The sequence below is a fragment of the Nylanderia fulva genome, unplaced genomic scaffold, assembly GCF_048542155.1.
Source record: "Nylanderia fulva isolate GAGA-0341 unplaced genomic scaffold, ASM4854215v1 Scaffold30, whole genome shotgun sequence".
NCBI classification, from domain to species: domain Eukaryota; kingdom Metazoa; phylum Arthropoda; class Insecta; order Hymenoptera; family Formicidae; genus Nylanderia; species Nylanderia fulva.
In genome coordinates, this window is record NW_028190369.1 from 767,202 (window position 1) to 785,379 (window position 18,178).

At 33.8% G+C, this 18,178-nt stretch overlaps 1 protein-coding gene across 1 annotated transcript in view; it reads right to left on the reverse strand.

The window, feature by feature from the left end:
• MESR6 (misexpression suppressor of ras 6) overlaps positions 1 to 18,178 on the reverse strand; it is a 593,526-nt gene that overhangs the window by 261,078 nt on the left and 314,270 nt on the right. The window contains exon 4 of the mRNA XM_029302390.2: positions 11,438 to 11,564. Coding sequence (XP_029158223.1) covers positions 11,438 to 11,564 — 127 coding nt within the window. The remainder of the gene's footprint in view (positions 1 to 11,437; positions 11,565 to 18,178) is intronic.

The following is an 18,178-nucleotide window of genomic DNA, read 5'->3' on the forward strand; positions in this document are numbered from 1 at the left end:
CCACATGTTAATCTTAACTGATCGAATAAATTAACGCATATATTATTTAAATAATCATTGATTTGAGCAGTTTAGTATCATCCCATTCAATTTTTAACAAGTTTGCCAATTGACTTTATAACTTGATTTCCAGTATCATCTAATAGAAAATTCATCAAAAATTTAAATTCATTAAAAATTTCTATTATATAAAAATGCTTGTTATATACTTGCTAAGAAATCTGCTTTTTATACTTATTATATATTTAACAAAATTATAAATATTTTTTATAAAGCACTATTTTAGATTTATAAATATGTTTTTTTATCTCGTCAAACTCATTATATTTTTACTACAAAAAATGCATGTCAAATTAATGCAATAATAAGACGATGAAAATAATGATGACTGCATATATATAATATATTCTTATATTTTCAAAGTAAAAATTTTTTGAAGTTTATTTGATTATCTACTTATATTGTTTATCATATTAAAACCAGTACAATCTCCAATTGCAATTTTGCTAACTTTGATTATTTAATCCGATGCAACCTACATCCTTAAGACTCTTCATATCGCTATCTTATATATGGATGTGATAGCAGAGTGTACGCATAACTATGTAAAATATTTAAATGAAGTCAGCAGTGACCATTTATACTTATCGGTTACAACAGGTATTCTCGTGCGACAGTGTCGCGTATCCGTATATTATAGGCGCAAAATTAAACGCCACGCAGAAATATATCCCTCCTGCTGGCATCCTGATCGAGAGTGCATTGATAAGCATTTACGGGTAGTCAAATATTTCCTGTTTACTCCGATATGTCGGTTTGGATTTGGTCACGGAAAGCTGATCTTGCCGTAGCAACAAAGTGGTCGGCGTTTTTTCGCTGCGTCGCGTCGGGTCATATCGCATCGTCGCGACTATTTACACACGCGAGACATTTCACGCGTCCATCTTAAGCGCGCTTGTCGATGCTAATGCAAAATCTCAGCTTAAAGATAATATTTTCGATTTTCGCCGCCGTTTTATTCTTTGCATGAGAGCATTTATCATAAACAATCTGCGCATGCCACACGCATGAATCTCCCGGCTCTCGGTTTACTAACTTCCATACGATTTTTTCGTTTCGTAACAATAAATCAATTTAAATCTTATATATGTAGTGATAATACTTTTTATTAGATATTAGTAAAAAATAAGAAATAGGGCTTTACGTTCTCCGTTTTGTTTTTTCCTCTTTCTCTTTTTCCCTTCTCTTATGCATCACAATAATATTTTTAAATCAAAGAATTTATTATAATTTTAATATATAAATTGTAAAGTAAAAAAATGTCTTTTATTAATTAGTATATGTACTTTTTATTAAATTGTTATTAAATTGTATATGTATGTTAATATAAGAGAAGTCGTGCAAAGTTTTAAAAACTTTTCCCATTTCTTCGACTACAAATGAAAAATTATTTAAGAACAAAATAATCATCCAAGAACTAGGATTTCTTGTATAATGCGAAATCTTCCAACCGACTAAACGTAAGATATAGATTAATTTTCTCTTTGCTATCACTTAAAGCATAATTTTAAACCAATTAATATTCATGTATAATGAGCAGGATACGCGAAGCGAGTACTAAATCAGTCAAGCCTGGAAATTTTCTCAACTACTTATTCATACCGATATTCATATCGATTAATTCTCACATGCTCGCGGCTGCGGAAAGGCGAGCGCGTCGAACGTTTCTTCGCGCGCGAGAAAAATTCTCCCCCGGATACCGTAAATTCTCCCGAAAAACGCGCCGAGGCGAACGCTATAGCCGCGTGTAAATCGCAGACAGGCGGCATTAAGTACAAGCACTTGGTAGCGCGATTTTGATTTACGGCTAATTGCTCGGTATTTTTCCAGACTTCCTAACGCGCTTTGCATCTCATGAATGATAAAGTCATTTTCTCGCGCCGGCCGACACCGGGGAACCGAGAGCGCGTTAAATTCGCGGAGGCGAAAGGGTGGAAAATATGTCACGCCGCCTCCCGCACATCCGCGTTTCTCGCCGGTGTGCGTGCAATTCCCGCCACGTGTGCGTGCACTCGCTCGCTCGCTCGTTTTCACATTCGCGTGAAAGCCGCACGCCACGCCACGAACGAAACGATACTGTTAGCACCCACTTCGGGAAATTTCCGCTCGTTAGAGAGCGTCGAAAGGAACCAATCTTTCATAGGTTTTTCGCGAGAATTATGAGAGTACACCCGGTATAACTGCCCCACATGATATATTAATTCATTTGCATTCGCTCTCGTAATCCATGAGCGTACAGCATTTGCCGAGTTCCCTTTCTTAAATGTCGGCCTTTCTCTTGCGCTGGCCATAACTGTGATATAAAATCGCTTTATCAAATAATTATTATGAAATCATATTGTGAATAATGAGACTGTTGATAAAAATAAGATAAATACCATTCTTTCTTTCTTATGTTTTAACAAGATGAAATTACTTATAAATGACATGTGCTATCTTCATTTCCTAAGATATGTATACTCATGGAAAAATAATATATTTATATTATTATTTGATGATTAGTGAAAAATATCAATTATTTTAAAAAAATTTTATTTATGTGAATATATGTTTTCTATTTTTTCTAGTTATTTAAAATAATTTTTAATAATAAAAGCATCAATATTTCGCGCGGTAGAATAAAAACAAAAATATAAAATAAGAACATAAAAATAAAGAAGAAATATTAACATACAAATATCAAAGAAAAGAAATTAAGAAAAATTATATATACGAGGTAAGTAAATTGTTGACATTTACGATATTTTTTCCACGCGTGTTACGTATAAAATATAAAAATACGGATAAAAATACAGACATATTTGTGTTAAGGGAAGAGAAGCAAGATAAACAAGACGGTATGCTATGAAGAAACGGTAAAACAAGAACGAAACTAAAACCGCAAATGGATCTCTCTGTTGTAACAATATACCGCAGGGCGCCTTTGTTAAGGCGTCGTATTTTCGTTCATGTGAGTGCCATATGTTGTCGTTTATAGCTCTTTAAGTCCACCGAAGGGTAATAACGATAAAGCACCGACTACATCCGTGAATTTTTCACCGTACCGTGCTTTCTCTTACGTTCTCCAATATGATAACATATTATCGAAGCAAAACAGCAAAGTAAGATTAAGCGATTGAACTAGAAATTGTAAAAAAAAATTATAAAATTAAATGTGTATCTAAAAAAGAAATTATTAGGAGCTTTATAAATACGCCTTCTAATCTCATTATTGCCAAATAACTGCAATAAACATTACATTTCGAGAATATGTTTTTATTTTAAAATAATCTTTCCAAAATTATGTACCTTAACACATTCTAGCGTTTATGAGATTATATAATATTATTAATATTGAAAAAAGAAAAAACTAATAATCGCGTCCATCATAAAAGATGCAATAATATTTCATGCGTAACCTCAATTCAGACGACGTCAACATCATTTTACATACAATGTGTTTCATATAAATCGCTCACCGCAATCGTCTAAATTGCGAGTCTTATTTTCTCGGCTTGCATTATCTCGCGAAATCATTATCTCGCAGACCGCAGTTTAAACGAGCGTCTACTAGAGCATAATCGCATCCGTTTCCCATGAAGCCTTGAAAGGACTTTTGCATCGAGAATAATTTGTTTACCAAATCTGCGGTCTCTATGTACATGCGCGATACCGAAAGAAAAAAAGAGAGAAGAGAAGAAACACGGAGAGGAGCCGAGAAGGGAGCCACGAACGTTTATCGCGGTTCACCGCGACGATTTATCGACGTCGCCGTTGCTATCTCGTCCGCCTCGATTTGAACTTTGACCCGAGTTGAACGGCGAACACGAAATCGTGAAACGCCTTCTACGAGATGACGATGACGACGACGACGACGACGGGCGCTGCGTAGTTTCCGGACGAGAAACTTACTTGAACGGTTACGTTTAATGCACGTGCGTAATGGTTATCGGTAGGTATGTGTCTACGTATATTACATTGATAACGAGAATTTCAGTTGATACGAGAAGGGTTTGTAGAAAGGAGAGAGACGAACTTTATCGATAAGCGACAGAGAGCATAATTCTTGGGAGCTTAACTTGCTCATCTCCTATAGAGTTTCAACCTATAATCTCTAGTTCAGACTATGATCTCTAGTTTCCGCAGGGATAATATAAACTGAGTCTCTCCCTCCCTTTAAATATCGTCGAAACTATAGTAGATGTAATCGGGTCATCTAGTTCGCAGATCTTATCCATTATAAATTACCTCTTAACTGGTGAGACAACATGATATTGTATATAAAATGCTTTTTACAATTCTTCAGAGATTCAAGAATCATGGAGATTATTTTTTAACTATATATTAATACGATATTTTTCTGTCAAGAAATAATTCACTAGTATCAAATCACAATATATCAATTTTAAAATATCAAGTCTTATCAAGTCATAAAATTTTCAGATTTAAAAATTCTTAAATTTTCAAATCTAGTATAAGATGTGCATTAGAAAATTTATCTAACAATCTGTTTATTATTTAAAATAAATGATGTGCAATGTATTGAATTGTGATCGAATCTCTCGTTATTTATTAACGATGCTCGCACAATCGTAAATATAGTGATTACGATGTTGCAGTTCCATAAGGATAAATATGAAAAAACTATTAAAAATGAAAGCACGAAATTATTGTGTGATGCTCAGCAAATATTAAATTGATCTTTGCGATATCGGTCTTGGGTAACGATCGCGTAACCAACTGCGATCTTTCACCATACCGTCGAGAGATTATCGTCATCAGTGTCGAAAACACGCCTACATCTTGTCATTTATTAGGTCTTCTGCGTCGACGGCAGTTACCACTGCATGTTGATGTAATCGAATTGGCAGTCATGATGAATCGCTCAAAATGTCACTGACAAATACGCTGGCAGCGCAGGAACGCAATTCGCATCGCTGTCACGTCTATTGTCGCAGATTGCTTAGCTAAGTTGTGAATAAATTCCAACGAGAGCTATCTTGCTCTCATCGAGAAAAGAAGTCGATCGTGAATGCCACAAAGATGCACGACATAACTCATTCGTTATACGAATGCAGAAAAGGGAGCTTTCGATTATTAATGAAAAAAATATTTTATGTGTAGGCTAATAATTATATATAAAATCAAAATTATTTGTATATTGTATATCAATTTTAGGTTAATGCAGTTTAAAATTAAAAAAATTTAATTATTATTAATGTAACCATGAGAGAATGTAGATATATTGTATCTTTTATTCAATATGTCTATATTCTCTCATGGTTACATTAATAATTTTTAAAATTTATTATTCATTTTTCGTTACGTTAGTTATTTAATGACAAATGCGAATGCACGTGTGTTGCGAAACATGATTACCCAGACATATAAATAAATGTAAAGAAAATTCGAAGACTTATAATTTGATATCAAGCAAGTTAATGTATAGAAAAGAAGTTATCATGTTTCCCGTTATGTTATTAGAATATTTGTCTAAGAAAACGCCCGTATCTCCGAAAAAATATTTTGTACACGTTATACCACGTCGCGCAATATCTAAATTAATACGTTGACGTTAAGACATTAAACGAATGTCAAAACTCGGCTTGAGAGACAAAATCAAGATTGACGTGTGGATCGCCAAGAGGTATTTCTCAGTTATGACGTTTACAGATCAGATTTATAATTATAACAAAACGAAAATACATATGCTACTGGGCAAGTGGCAATTTATGTTATCGGCAAATAACAAGTTGTTATTTTTACTTATCTTACTAACTCTTAAGACATAGGTAACACGTTTAATTTAATTTTTGAATATATTATAAAGATTTGATAAAATTTATAAATAATTACCAATTAATGATTGATTGATATAAATTTGATGTTGTAAATTTAGGAAATGTTTTATCTTGTTTCTTTATACATTTTCTAAAACAAAGCGACGTTTTTCATTGTTTTTTCATTAAAATAAATTAGTTTAAAACATCAATAAGAGACACTATATGTTGAGCAAGAATATAGAAATAAACGCAAGGGATCTTGAGACAGTGATCAGTGAAAAGCGCATCGAAAACACGCGGAACTTTATACGCTGAATTTTATTTACATATTTATTTATGACACCGTCCAGTCGATACTCTTTTATAAATAGAAACGGGCGGCTCGATAGAAAGTTTCAACCGGTTCTCAGGAAACAGCGCATATTAAGCAGAGAAATTTGTTTTTGCCTGCTGAAAGAAAGACAGGTTATTACCGGACGTATATACGAGGCGAAAATACAAGATTCAAATTGATTTACGATATATAGACGACTGCCATTCGACCCGAACCTGACCATCCTTCGGCCGCACGACGTGATTCGGTATCCGTCCATTCAATAACGCGGCCTAAAATCTGCTGACAGTGATGCTGACCTATGATTCCTCGAGAACGAGAACGTATATATAGTAACCGAATACCTGCCTAGCAGTCGGACTCATTCATGCTCATTATCCCGACACTTAACTTGAGACTTGCGTGGAATCGCGTGATAGATGCAGAGATATCTGCAACAGGCACTGTCTGCGTAATGAGAGCGAGGAAAAAAGCGGTACGATAGATAACAACAGATTATTATACCTCTGTTTCTCTGTCGCCGTATTTGTGGCACAAACAAGCACGCGCTATTATTATGACTTTGGGGATACAAAACAGTAGTCGAACGGTATACGTCGCGCGACATGATTTCATTTCACGACTCATTACGAAAAGTATCCGACAAGAATATCATAACTTTTTAATGACTGTTGCACTAGAGACATATATTACTAGCACATTTTCTTGAATGATATTGCCGATGCTACATAAAAAACGAAAAATGAGAGAACTTGATAACATATAGATAATAGGCGAATAAACATAAAATATTTATCAAGATAGATTACTTATTTTTAAATAGAATTTTATTTTCTAAAAAAATCATATTAATTATGACCCTAGAATCAGCTTGATGATACGATTATCGAAATATTACTATATAAAATTCCAATTTTTTTATATTTATAAAACTGCTAATATGAATAAAATAAAATATATTTTTAATAAATCTATTGTTCACAAAAAATTGAAAATTAAGTATTAAAAAGCTAATTTTGAATTTTATATAAATATGTATAAATGAAAAAATATAAAGAGAAAACGATAAAGTTTATGAATCTTAAATTTTCAATTATGTACAAAGATTATAACTTAATACAAATCTCGCACATAATATGTATTTGGCGGAAAGAAAAATATGTATATTTTTTTCTTGCGGATGAATAGTAAATGTTAGAAACATTGTCTGTGGAAGTAAATATTTTATTTCACCCGGCACAAAATATGTGTAATGGGGTCCGTTTATGGACGAAAGAATCGATACGTGCACGCACGCAGGTGTACGCGTAAACGTAAATGCTCAAAGTCTTTAGCCATGAAGTTTCTTTTCTGTACGCGGTTCTCTCATCGTCCAAACATGTCCTGATGTGAGTGTCGACCCCGTGGTTACCGAGAAACCATTGAAATACCGTGAACGTCGCTAGAAAGCTATCTATGGTGTGGCCGGTTGAACGCGCTTTTTAGGAGTGGAAAGAATTGACGGCAAACCCAGATTGGGAAAGTTGAGTCGAATCTTTAAAAGCGAAGAAGGTAAAGCCCGCACTTGCTCCATTGACCTGTTTCGCTATTGAAACACGCTAAACTACGTGGGTCGTTTCTAAAAAATCACTACCATCGAATACGAAAGGCAAGTTATCACGCAAATAGTGTTTTATTTAAATGTTATAAACTCGCGACGCATAAAAACTGTCCAGGTTGCAAAAAACAAATTTTTTTTAACTGAAATTACCAGAGGTAATTTTTTTTCACTACCAGCAAACTAAAATGACTTGCTAAATAACTGCTTTGACTTGTAAATGACTACGCCAAATGTTAATGTCAATATCGTGAATCAACTTTGTGATGTGTAGTAAGTGATTGAAAGATACAGGATACAAATTAAAGTAGGTCAAGAGAGAAATTTAATATCATGGCTGACTATAATAATAGCAATAATGCTATTCAATGATATCGTTATAGATAACGTCCCTTATTCTCTTTCGGACTCAACTAAATTATATTATTGCAATTATGATCGTTCCGTAATGAAATAATAGGCAATTCTCGTATCGCTCGCAGAGAAGGTACTTAAATTGTTGCTCATTTTTTTGTCTTTGATTGAGCTATGGCGAATTTCACGTTGCATAGACCTCGCGGATTAATTTTCAACATGTAAGATAATATTAGACGGTCGCGGCACGGAGAGCGTGCACGAGTAATTTTGCGCAACTTTTCTGCGGCCAGCATTCGCGCAACCACCGCCGTTAATAAGGTGTTAGTCTGGCTGGCACATGATCGAGAAACACGGGGCACAGGATAGGACATTGCAACAAAGCAACGGTGACGAGTACAGACGAGCCATATCCGGGACGTCGACCAATAAAATTAATCGCTTTTGCCACATCGCCTGAATAATTTATGCTCGCTGCTGTATTTAGGAATTGACCGACCATCTTTTTGCGATAAGTGCAAAGCGAAGTTTGATTGATAGATCGTTTATAAAAATAGACATTTATTCGAACCCGAAGTAATAAAACGCGAATTTAGTAATATTTCTTCGGCAAAATCTCTTTTGAACTACTTTTTTAAATATTAACATCGCGAATGTGCATCTTATTATCGTGTGATATACGCATATTTTTTCACACAAAGCACATAAATATACATTAATACATTGTAAAAACTATGTATAAAAGAGATTTTATATTAGAATATTTATTTTGTTTAATACTATTTCAATATTATACAAAATTTTAGATATATAAAAACGCATCGAATAAATGTTCATTTTTCTTATTATTTTTTATATGTATATATTTATTAGAATTTTATTAAATTTTTTAATGCCATTATTTCGATATTGAACGAATTTTTAGATTTAAAAACACGTCGGATAAAAATGCTCATTGTTCTTACTACCTGAACAATTTTAATTCTTTCAGTTTTATAGTACATTGTCTTCAAAATTATTGATTTAATTGAAATGCCACGTAACGATGTAACGCATCGCAACAGTGTTTTACGAATTGTGTCCCGAATGTGACTTTCTTCAATTTCGAATATACGATGCATGAAAGTGGTTGACTCGTAAAACTGTCGACGTGTCAATTGGCAGTTTCTTTCGTGTTGTGTCCCGATGGCCGCGCAACAATGTTGCCCCCAGATGCGGCATGCATTATTCAATGTACCCGGAAGGCCATTGCGGGGTCTGCCGAAGTCGACTCTCCTCCACTGTGCTACTTGTATTTAGCCGCCACTGCTTTCTACATACTTCTCGGTAAAGTTCACAGAAATGCGCTAATGGCGCTTAAACCGAAAGACCAAATGAATGGGAAGAGATATACCTCTCACACCTTCTAGATAGTCATGTTAATATAATACCGAGCATTGATGCCCCGCGTAAAAATATAAATTGCAAATTATGAAAAAGATAGAAGAGAAAAGTTGAACATCTTTAAAGCAGTTTGCAAAATATTTAATACGTTCGCGCTAACTCGATCTTCAGCCAATTCATTCGAATTATGTAAATTAAGTGTACTACAGTATTACGTAAACGAAATACCACACCGGCCATTAAGGATGCATTGCAAAATTTATGAGAATAAAAGGCGTACGCGCTGATTTTTCGCCGTTTATTGGGAGTGTCGCTGATATATATAAAACGGCACGGTAGCTATTAGAAGTAGGATGTAACCGTTCAAGAGCGAGTGTTTAGTCGGGCCCTCATAAATCACGCAAGGACGACAAGCAATTATAATAACTGTACCCGGGTATAAACGCGTAAATAAAATACCAAGCCCTTCGGCCAGGTAATGAGGCATACGAAGCTGGATGCGAACCAGTTCCAAGACTCGTTATCGCGGCAGAATAAACAACGAGGGAACACGTTCTCGAGGAAGTTTGTCTCGATTATCAATGTTTCAGGTGCCTCGACGCGCGCCACAATAATAACAAGACCGTACAAACGAAAATAAAATTTATTATTACGATAAATCATTTTCTACGATCGTGTCTAAACAGCAAGTGTACTGTCGTATCATATAATTTTTTGGTTATTCTTTCTATTATTTTTCCGACTGTTTATATTATACTCTTACGTTATGCTACAATACACTCTCTATTATGTAACGCTATTTATTCATGGAGAATATTAGATGTCTATTTAAATAGACGTCTGGTTATGAAGCAAGACACATACACTTGAAATGTAGAGAGTTTGATCGCGCACTGTCTCCACGTAGTCATCTTTCGCGCAAAAATATTCCGAGAGAAATCTTCAAAGTCTCAAGGTCACGGGATTTCATCGACCATGGAATTCGAGCCGAGAGTTTCAGATTTCAGCGGAACGAACTTGAATTGTGTACAAAAGAGTAGAAAAACCATGAACACGGATGTGAAAAGAGAATGCGGATGAAAAAGAGAGAGAGACCGAAAAAATATACATGGTGCCGTTTGCCATAACCTTTTATCAGTTATCTAATTAGCCGTTGCATTTAATTAGCGACCCGAGGAGAGGACCCACGAGATAGCCCTAGCGGTGCGAGACTAGGGTCCCGCATAGCTATACGTAATTTTAATCCGCGCCCACGTCAGATAAGAAAGGTCGACGGATGGTCTGGCATCTGCGTGCGCTTCGCAATTAGCTGTGTTTTTATTTATTCAGCTATCTGCCGTTTATTGAGCCACGCGAGAGGTATGAAACCGTTCGATCGGTCGGCAAGAATTTTAAGGGTCTTTAAGCATATGCTGTTACGCTGATTATAAAAGTACGAATCGAGAAAAAAATAGAGAATATTACGTGGACAGTCTCTCAAATCGTAATACTTGTATAACTATATAAATTCAATTAAGTAACGATTTTAACACTGACAGCATCGTAAGATATCCTTTATATTATTTTTATAATCGTCTTAAAAATAAGCTTAATTGATTTGAAAAGAAACACTATATACATACTTATATTGCCGTTCGTTTTATTTTTCCTGAATAATAAAACATTTTTGGAAACAAAAACATTGATCAGCCTAATGTCTTTATTCTTTTCTATCAAATAATTTTACGAAAATTTTATTCGACCCTACAAAAAAACTTTTTATATTTAAATGTGTATATAGTTTTGCGCAATAACACTGGACTAACTCGTAAAGCATATGCAAAAACGAGCAATCAAAAAAATAATATACATCGTGTAAAAATCGCACAATATACTTCATTTTGTAAATTGTGCACACAACTGATCCTGCATAAAGAGAAATAATATTTGTTTACTGTTGAACCCTACCTTTGCCGAATCTTCGATGAAAACTCCGATGGTTATCACGTGCAGAGTAACCTCGCGAGTATTTTCAAGTTCTTCTGGTGTTGCATATAAACCCTCGCTAAGAAAGTACGGTTCAGGGCAAGTCAATCTGTAAAAAAAAGTAAGTAAATTATAGTAATTTTTGCTAGTTGTAAATTTGTTAAATATTTAAGAGTTAAATTTGATGAAACATTATGTATTCAGTTATAAGTTATAATAAAACGTGTTTATTCTTTAAAAATATCTGTTAATAGCAAAATACTGCTATCTCATTGTAAATGCTTTAGAAAAACAAATCTTGTATAATTCTTTAGAATAATTTTTAAATTTATCCAAATTGGTAAGGAATTTTGTATTGGATCTATTTCAAATCTATTTAAACTCCTTTTAATTATTTGTTAATAGCAATTCATCACATACACATTCATCAACATGATTATTATGCTTAATTTTATTTCTAAAATGTTCTGAATGCATATCGAATTATACATGCAGAAACATGAGAAAATTGTTAGCGACAAATTATTTATGAATTTTCCATTAATAAAAGCAATAAATTTGGAATTGAAACAATAAAATTAGCATTTAATTGCATGTATATCTAAATTTAATTTTTTGTGATGTCAGATTAATGGATGAAATTCACTAACAATGAGCGTAAATATCACATTGTTTTGTTCAAAAATTGATTATACATTATGTTGAGATTTGTACTCGTGATCATCCAAGAATTGTTTCTTTTAATTATTAATTTATTTTTAATTAACTTTTAATTTAAATTAGAAAAAATCTGAATTAAAAATAAAATTATATTATTATTCAATATTTATATATATTCATGAATGACTTGCGCATATATATATATGTACAGTACTCTCCATAAGTTTGGAAACACCTTACATTTTACAGTTAAAAAATTGCATGGCAGCGATCTGTTATAAATAAAAATATTTAAATATTTTATGTTTATTTTTTTATTTATTTCTGCTTCTTCTATCTTCTGCTATCTTCTGCTATCTTATTTGACAGATATGTCAAAAGGATCCTCTTAATTTAAGAGAAAAATTCTCTAAAGAAATATTCTTTAATTAGATATTCGTAACATGCAAGAATATAAACTTAATGAAATGTTTTTCATCAGTATATTATTTGAAATATTATTAATCGATAACAAAAAACAGTCTTATAAATGAACATTTGTTATTTATTGCATACAGTACCCTTCACAAGTTTGGAAACACTTTACATTTTACAGTTAAACAATCGCACAACAAAAATGTTATTTAAGTATTTTACGATTTATTGATATAAAAAATCTACACAGATCGCTACCATACGATTGTTTAACTATAAAATGTAAGGTGTTTCCAAACTTATGGAGGGTACTGTATATTAAATATCTATAATATATTTCAAAACGCGCGCGGCGCAGTTCGTTTGCTTGCCTTTCAACAATTACACGAATAGAAAATTTATCTCGCGGACATTTCAAATAAATGGATCGCATCGCGATAAATCAGCAAATTTTGCGATATTTTTCTTCTTTGCGTATTTTGCGGGATATTAATCTTTACGCGGACTACTTTTTCCTCGCCATGTGCTTGTGGCGACGAATACGCTGCTCCCGGGGGTCACGGCAAGTATAATAAATATGTTCCTTCCTCGTCTTTCGACGGTTGAAGAGAAAAAGGAGAGATTTACGGAACAGGCGAGAAAAATCGAGCAGTTTGAACGGCCTCAAGATTGCGTGGCCGGGCAACATCAATTTCGAGGGTGATTCCCGGCGCTGTCGGAAGAGCCCCGAAAATTTCGAATGCCCGCGTAATCGAGGAGCCTCCTCAAGTCGAGTGTATAAAGGTGCTCTTACTCGAGGATATACCACCACCGTTGCCTCCTTTTCTCGCTGTCCTCCTCTTTTATTCCGCCTCTTCCTTTTCCTCGCTTTCTTGTTCCTCGCCGTCCCTCTTTCGATAGTCGTTTTTTCTATCGTCCGCGATAATGATACCCACACGCTCTCGCTCGGTAATAATATTAATGGCTTCGTGTACTCGGAGACCATTGGAGGCCCGGCAAAAGGAACATCGTGGGGACCCCTTACGCGGAGAGGTTCGTCGTAAGAAGCGGTCTCACCGGGTATTATACAGAGAAAGCATGGGGATTCGCGCAAGTAAACTCGTGAACTCGCTTTTCGTTCATTCATAAGACTTGTATTGCCATTTCGAATAAAGCTGATGAGAATTGATAATTGGATAATTGTGGATAAAGATTCCGCAAATTGCTATGATACGATCATTAATTATTTTAGCATCATTTCGATATTATCGTATTATTTAGATTTTTATAAAATATTCACTTTTCAGAGGACACCAATGCAATTTTACGTAATTTTTTTTTTAAATCATAAAACAATGCAGAGAAATAATAGATAAAAACAATGAAATCGTAAAGATTTATAGTTCCGTTAAAATAATTATTTTTAAAAAACTTGAAATTTTAATGCATATATAAAATTAATAATACATTTTTATCACCTATTGTATATATGATTACATTTGAGAGAAAATGATTCAAAAAAGCTAATTGAGAAATAAATAGTTAAGAAATCTTTCCTAATTTTAGTATATTTTATTTCTTTTTAATATTTTTTATTTATTTTAAAACTTTAATAACTTAAATATGTATAATATATATTAAATTTATTATCAAGATTGAAAATCGTATGTCAAATTAAAGTTAATGTATGTGAATTATAATAAACATAACAATTTATAATGTAACATTTCAACACATATTTTAGCATGAAGATATACCAACCAACAGATAATAACTAATGTTGCGGACATAATTTTTTATTTTTTTTTGGTTCGACAAATGTAATAAAACAAGAAAATAAATCTATTTCTGAAACCGGTATCACGTTAAAAAATTAAATAGTGACATCTACGGTTCTGCATAATTAGCGATTTATTTCGATTAGTTCGCGACTGGCTGCTGACACAGTCGGCACATACTAAGTGCGTATCATAATCATATATATGTCTGTAATCCAGACCCGTCAATCTTTAAATGGATCGATCGCCCACATATCCTTAGCAAAATAAACGCAACATGTAAGAATATTCCTTGCACTTTCACGATATCAAAAGGAAAAATTTAAGGCAATTTGGAAGTCAAAAATTAGCAAACTCTTCCTTCTCAATAAATGTACAGAAAATAATATATAGTTTCTCTGAATTTGCGCACATTATTTTGATTATTTAAAAAAACAAATAATTTTATTAATAATGACAATAATAAAATATTATTATGATATATAAGTATATGAAAAATAATATTTTGAACAATGCTCTTTTTATATTACAGCTATTTTGTAAAATTCGCAAGATTTGCCTCTCGTTCTCGCATTAAACTTTCAATTTATTTCAATTTAATATAACGCATCAAAGTTTAGTTTGTTTATATAATAATGCTGTTTGAAAATTGTCTCCTCAAAACAAGATTCGATCTCAACGATTACTGAAAGTATACACAACTCAGTACGTTAACGACCTTACCGCGAAATAGTCGTTAAATATTATATTTTCCATGAATCAACCATTCACGAGTCTCGTCATTAAAGTGCCATTTACTGGTAGAAAATCGTGAAACGCCTACGATGTCGTGAGCCATTTCGTTTTCGTAGCCTTTCAGATCTTTTACGCTTCACGAATTTCAAAAGTAACGCTCAAGTATGCGGTGGAAAATTGTGCAATGTCAATCATAAATATCGTATAATAAAATAATAATTCTAATAAATGCAATAAACATTATTTTTAATATATTATTAAATAATTATGTAGTACGAGCGTCTCACGTTAGAATCTGTTTAATATGTTATGTATTTACATAGTTTAAGTTAAAAATTTTCTGAATGAATATTTTCTGAATCTATATTCTAGATCTTTATTAACGTTTAGAAAAAAGTCTATAATTTTTAACAAAAGTTATGTAGAACTCTGTCAAAGCTTTTGGTTTTTGTGTGTATAAAAAAGTGTTATGATTAAGTTATTCGAAAAATTGACAATATTTCAAAGCAAAATTATCAAAAAATTATTTTTATTATCTTTAATTTTATCATCACTATTGTGCAATGTCAATCATAAATACCGTATAATAACATAATAATAATTCTAATAAATGCAACAATAAAAATTATTTTTTAATATATTATTTACTTCAAAGCAAAATAAATTATCAAAAAATTATTTTATTATCATTAATTTTATTATCGTTATAGTAATGTCAATCATAAATATCACAAAATAAAATAATATATCTATTAAATGCAACACACAATATAATAATAAAAATTATTTTTAATATATTATTGAATAATTACGTAGCATTGCACGCTAGGATTTGTAATGCATTTATATATTACAAATTTTTATATTTAAAAAATTGAGTATTTTTCGTATCTATGCTCTAGATCTTCTTTAATATTTAAAGAAAGATTAATCTTTTACAGAAATTATGGAAATCTATCAAAGTTCTAGTGTAAAATGTCATGATTATTATTCAAAGAAATAGTATCTATGCTCTAGATCTTCTTTAATATTTAAAGAAAGATTAATCTTTTACAGAAATTATGGAAATCTATCAAAGTTTTAGTGTAAAATGTCATGATTATTATTCAAAGAAATAGCTATTTTAAAACAAAATAAAATGATTATCAAAAATTTATTTTATTGTCATTATTAATCAAATTATTTGTTTCTCGAATAATCAAAATAATGCACGAATATTTCGAGACATGTAGAACGACACATCAAGAATTATATGCCGAGACATTTTTGACACCATATGTAAACACAAAACAAAAAAATTGTGACAATTAAATTCAAAGATCATATAATTATAGTATTAATATTAGTTTCGATTTTATTTCGCTATCGATAGCGAATATATAAGCATATAGATTGTATAGATAGACGCACTATGCGCGCTCGCCCGAAGCAAGACATCAACTTTAATAAAAGAGGACAAGAGAGATGCTTTCTCCTTGTCCTTGATTCTCTCCCCACCACTCCGATAAGGAGAGCATCTTTCTATTACCCTCACTTACTAATGTTGACCGTGTTGACGCGAAAGAGGGCGCGCAGTCAATCTATCTATGTATACGAGTCTATGAATAGAAATTTTTACAATGCTCGTCAATGTTCGCATCATGACAAGCGATATACCATGACCAATCGACTCACCTCTTTTCCTTAAGACCGAATAAGGCCCCGTACTTTGCCACGAAAATTCTCTTTGTTGACAGAACGCGATTAACCTCGCGGATATCCAAATGCACGTATTTTTTCTCACTGTCACTATTATCATATACACTCGATTTAGCGGACAACGAGAACGTCGCGATGTCGACTATAAAACGAGACGAACTTCACTCCGCCACAAATTAATGTTTCCTCGATATCTTTCGATGCCAAGGACACCGTTCGAGTACTGATTCCCCAGGGAACGCGATTTCGCGAAGGTCACTCGACGCATCCCGAGACGATTCGCAGGTCATTAGAATTTATTCGGCACTCCCGATTCACTCCCGACACTCCCGGACACTTGTTCGCACGCGACTACACTCGGGGCGAAGGCAGAGAGTGGGAGGGGGAAGGCGTGAAGGACGCCTCGGAAAACAACAGTCGGTCCGCCATATTGAGAAAAGTTCACGCGAGAAAAAATACGCGGACGAGATTGTTTCTCACGATTATAACGTTGTCGCGACGACTCCTGGATATATTCCCCGACGTTCCCGACGCCGGGGAGTATTCGGGGCACATCTCGGACGAGTAAATATCGCGAATGTCTTGTATTCGAGCTCCCTTTTGTCCGGGGGCCCAGTCTCCTTCCTTCCGCGTAAAACTTCGGAGCGCTGATTTCGCGAATACTCGGTCCCGGGGATCGATCTATACACGGAGAGGATCGTCCTGGACTAGATTCGGCACTCTCGACACTCGTTGCACGCGAATCTCGCCCCGGGACGGGTAAAAGAATCACGGAAGTGCGAGACGAGACTTCTCCGCCCACACGGTGGCACGCCGCGATCGCAACTGAAGCGAGCCTAGGAAACTCGATCACGTGACCGCTCAAAAACGCGCCAAAAACGCGCTGCACGGATTGTGAGCGGGAATCTCTCGAAGGGCGCGTAGACATTTCCACGTCTAGAATAAATATAATATAGGTCGAAAAGTCACGTTATAACGGAGATATGAATTTACTTGACTCAAGTTGTGAAAAATGTTTTTTTTTTCGCGATTCGATTGCGTGAAATAGAGATTGTCAAAATTGACGTGTTTTGAACGCGGTCTACTTGGCGCCACGAAGCGCCTTGAAGTCAATCGCGACGTGAAAGTCAAGGATAATTCTTTCTCCTGATTGGTTAATTGTGGATTGTGGACTCTCCCGCGCATTTTTAACGCCAAGACAGTCTTCGCGTCCGCTGACCGGTGTGTATCGAGAGATTTATTGTGTGTAATTCGTGCGTTTATATGCAGGAGGAATTCTTCGAGACGATTTTCGCCGATAAATTCGTAAGTAATGTATGCAAATCTTGTTTAATATACGAACGGAAAAGGAATTATCTTATATTTGAGCATGTATTCGCGAGAGGTTAACGTATGTGAATATTTATATATGTATGCTACAGATATTTTCTATTCAAAAAAGGATAAAATGTTTCTTGTA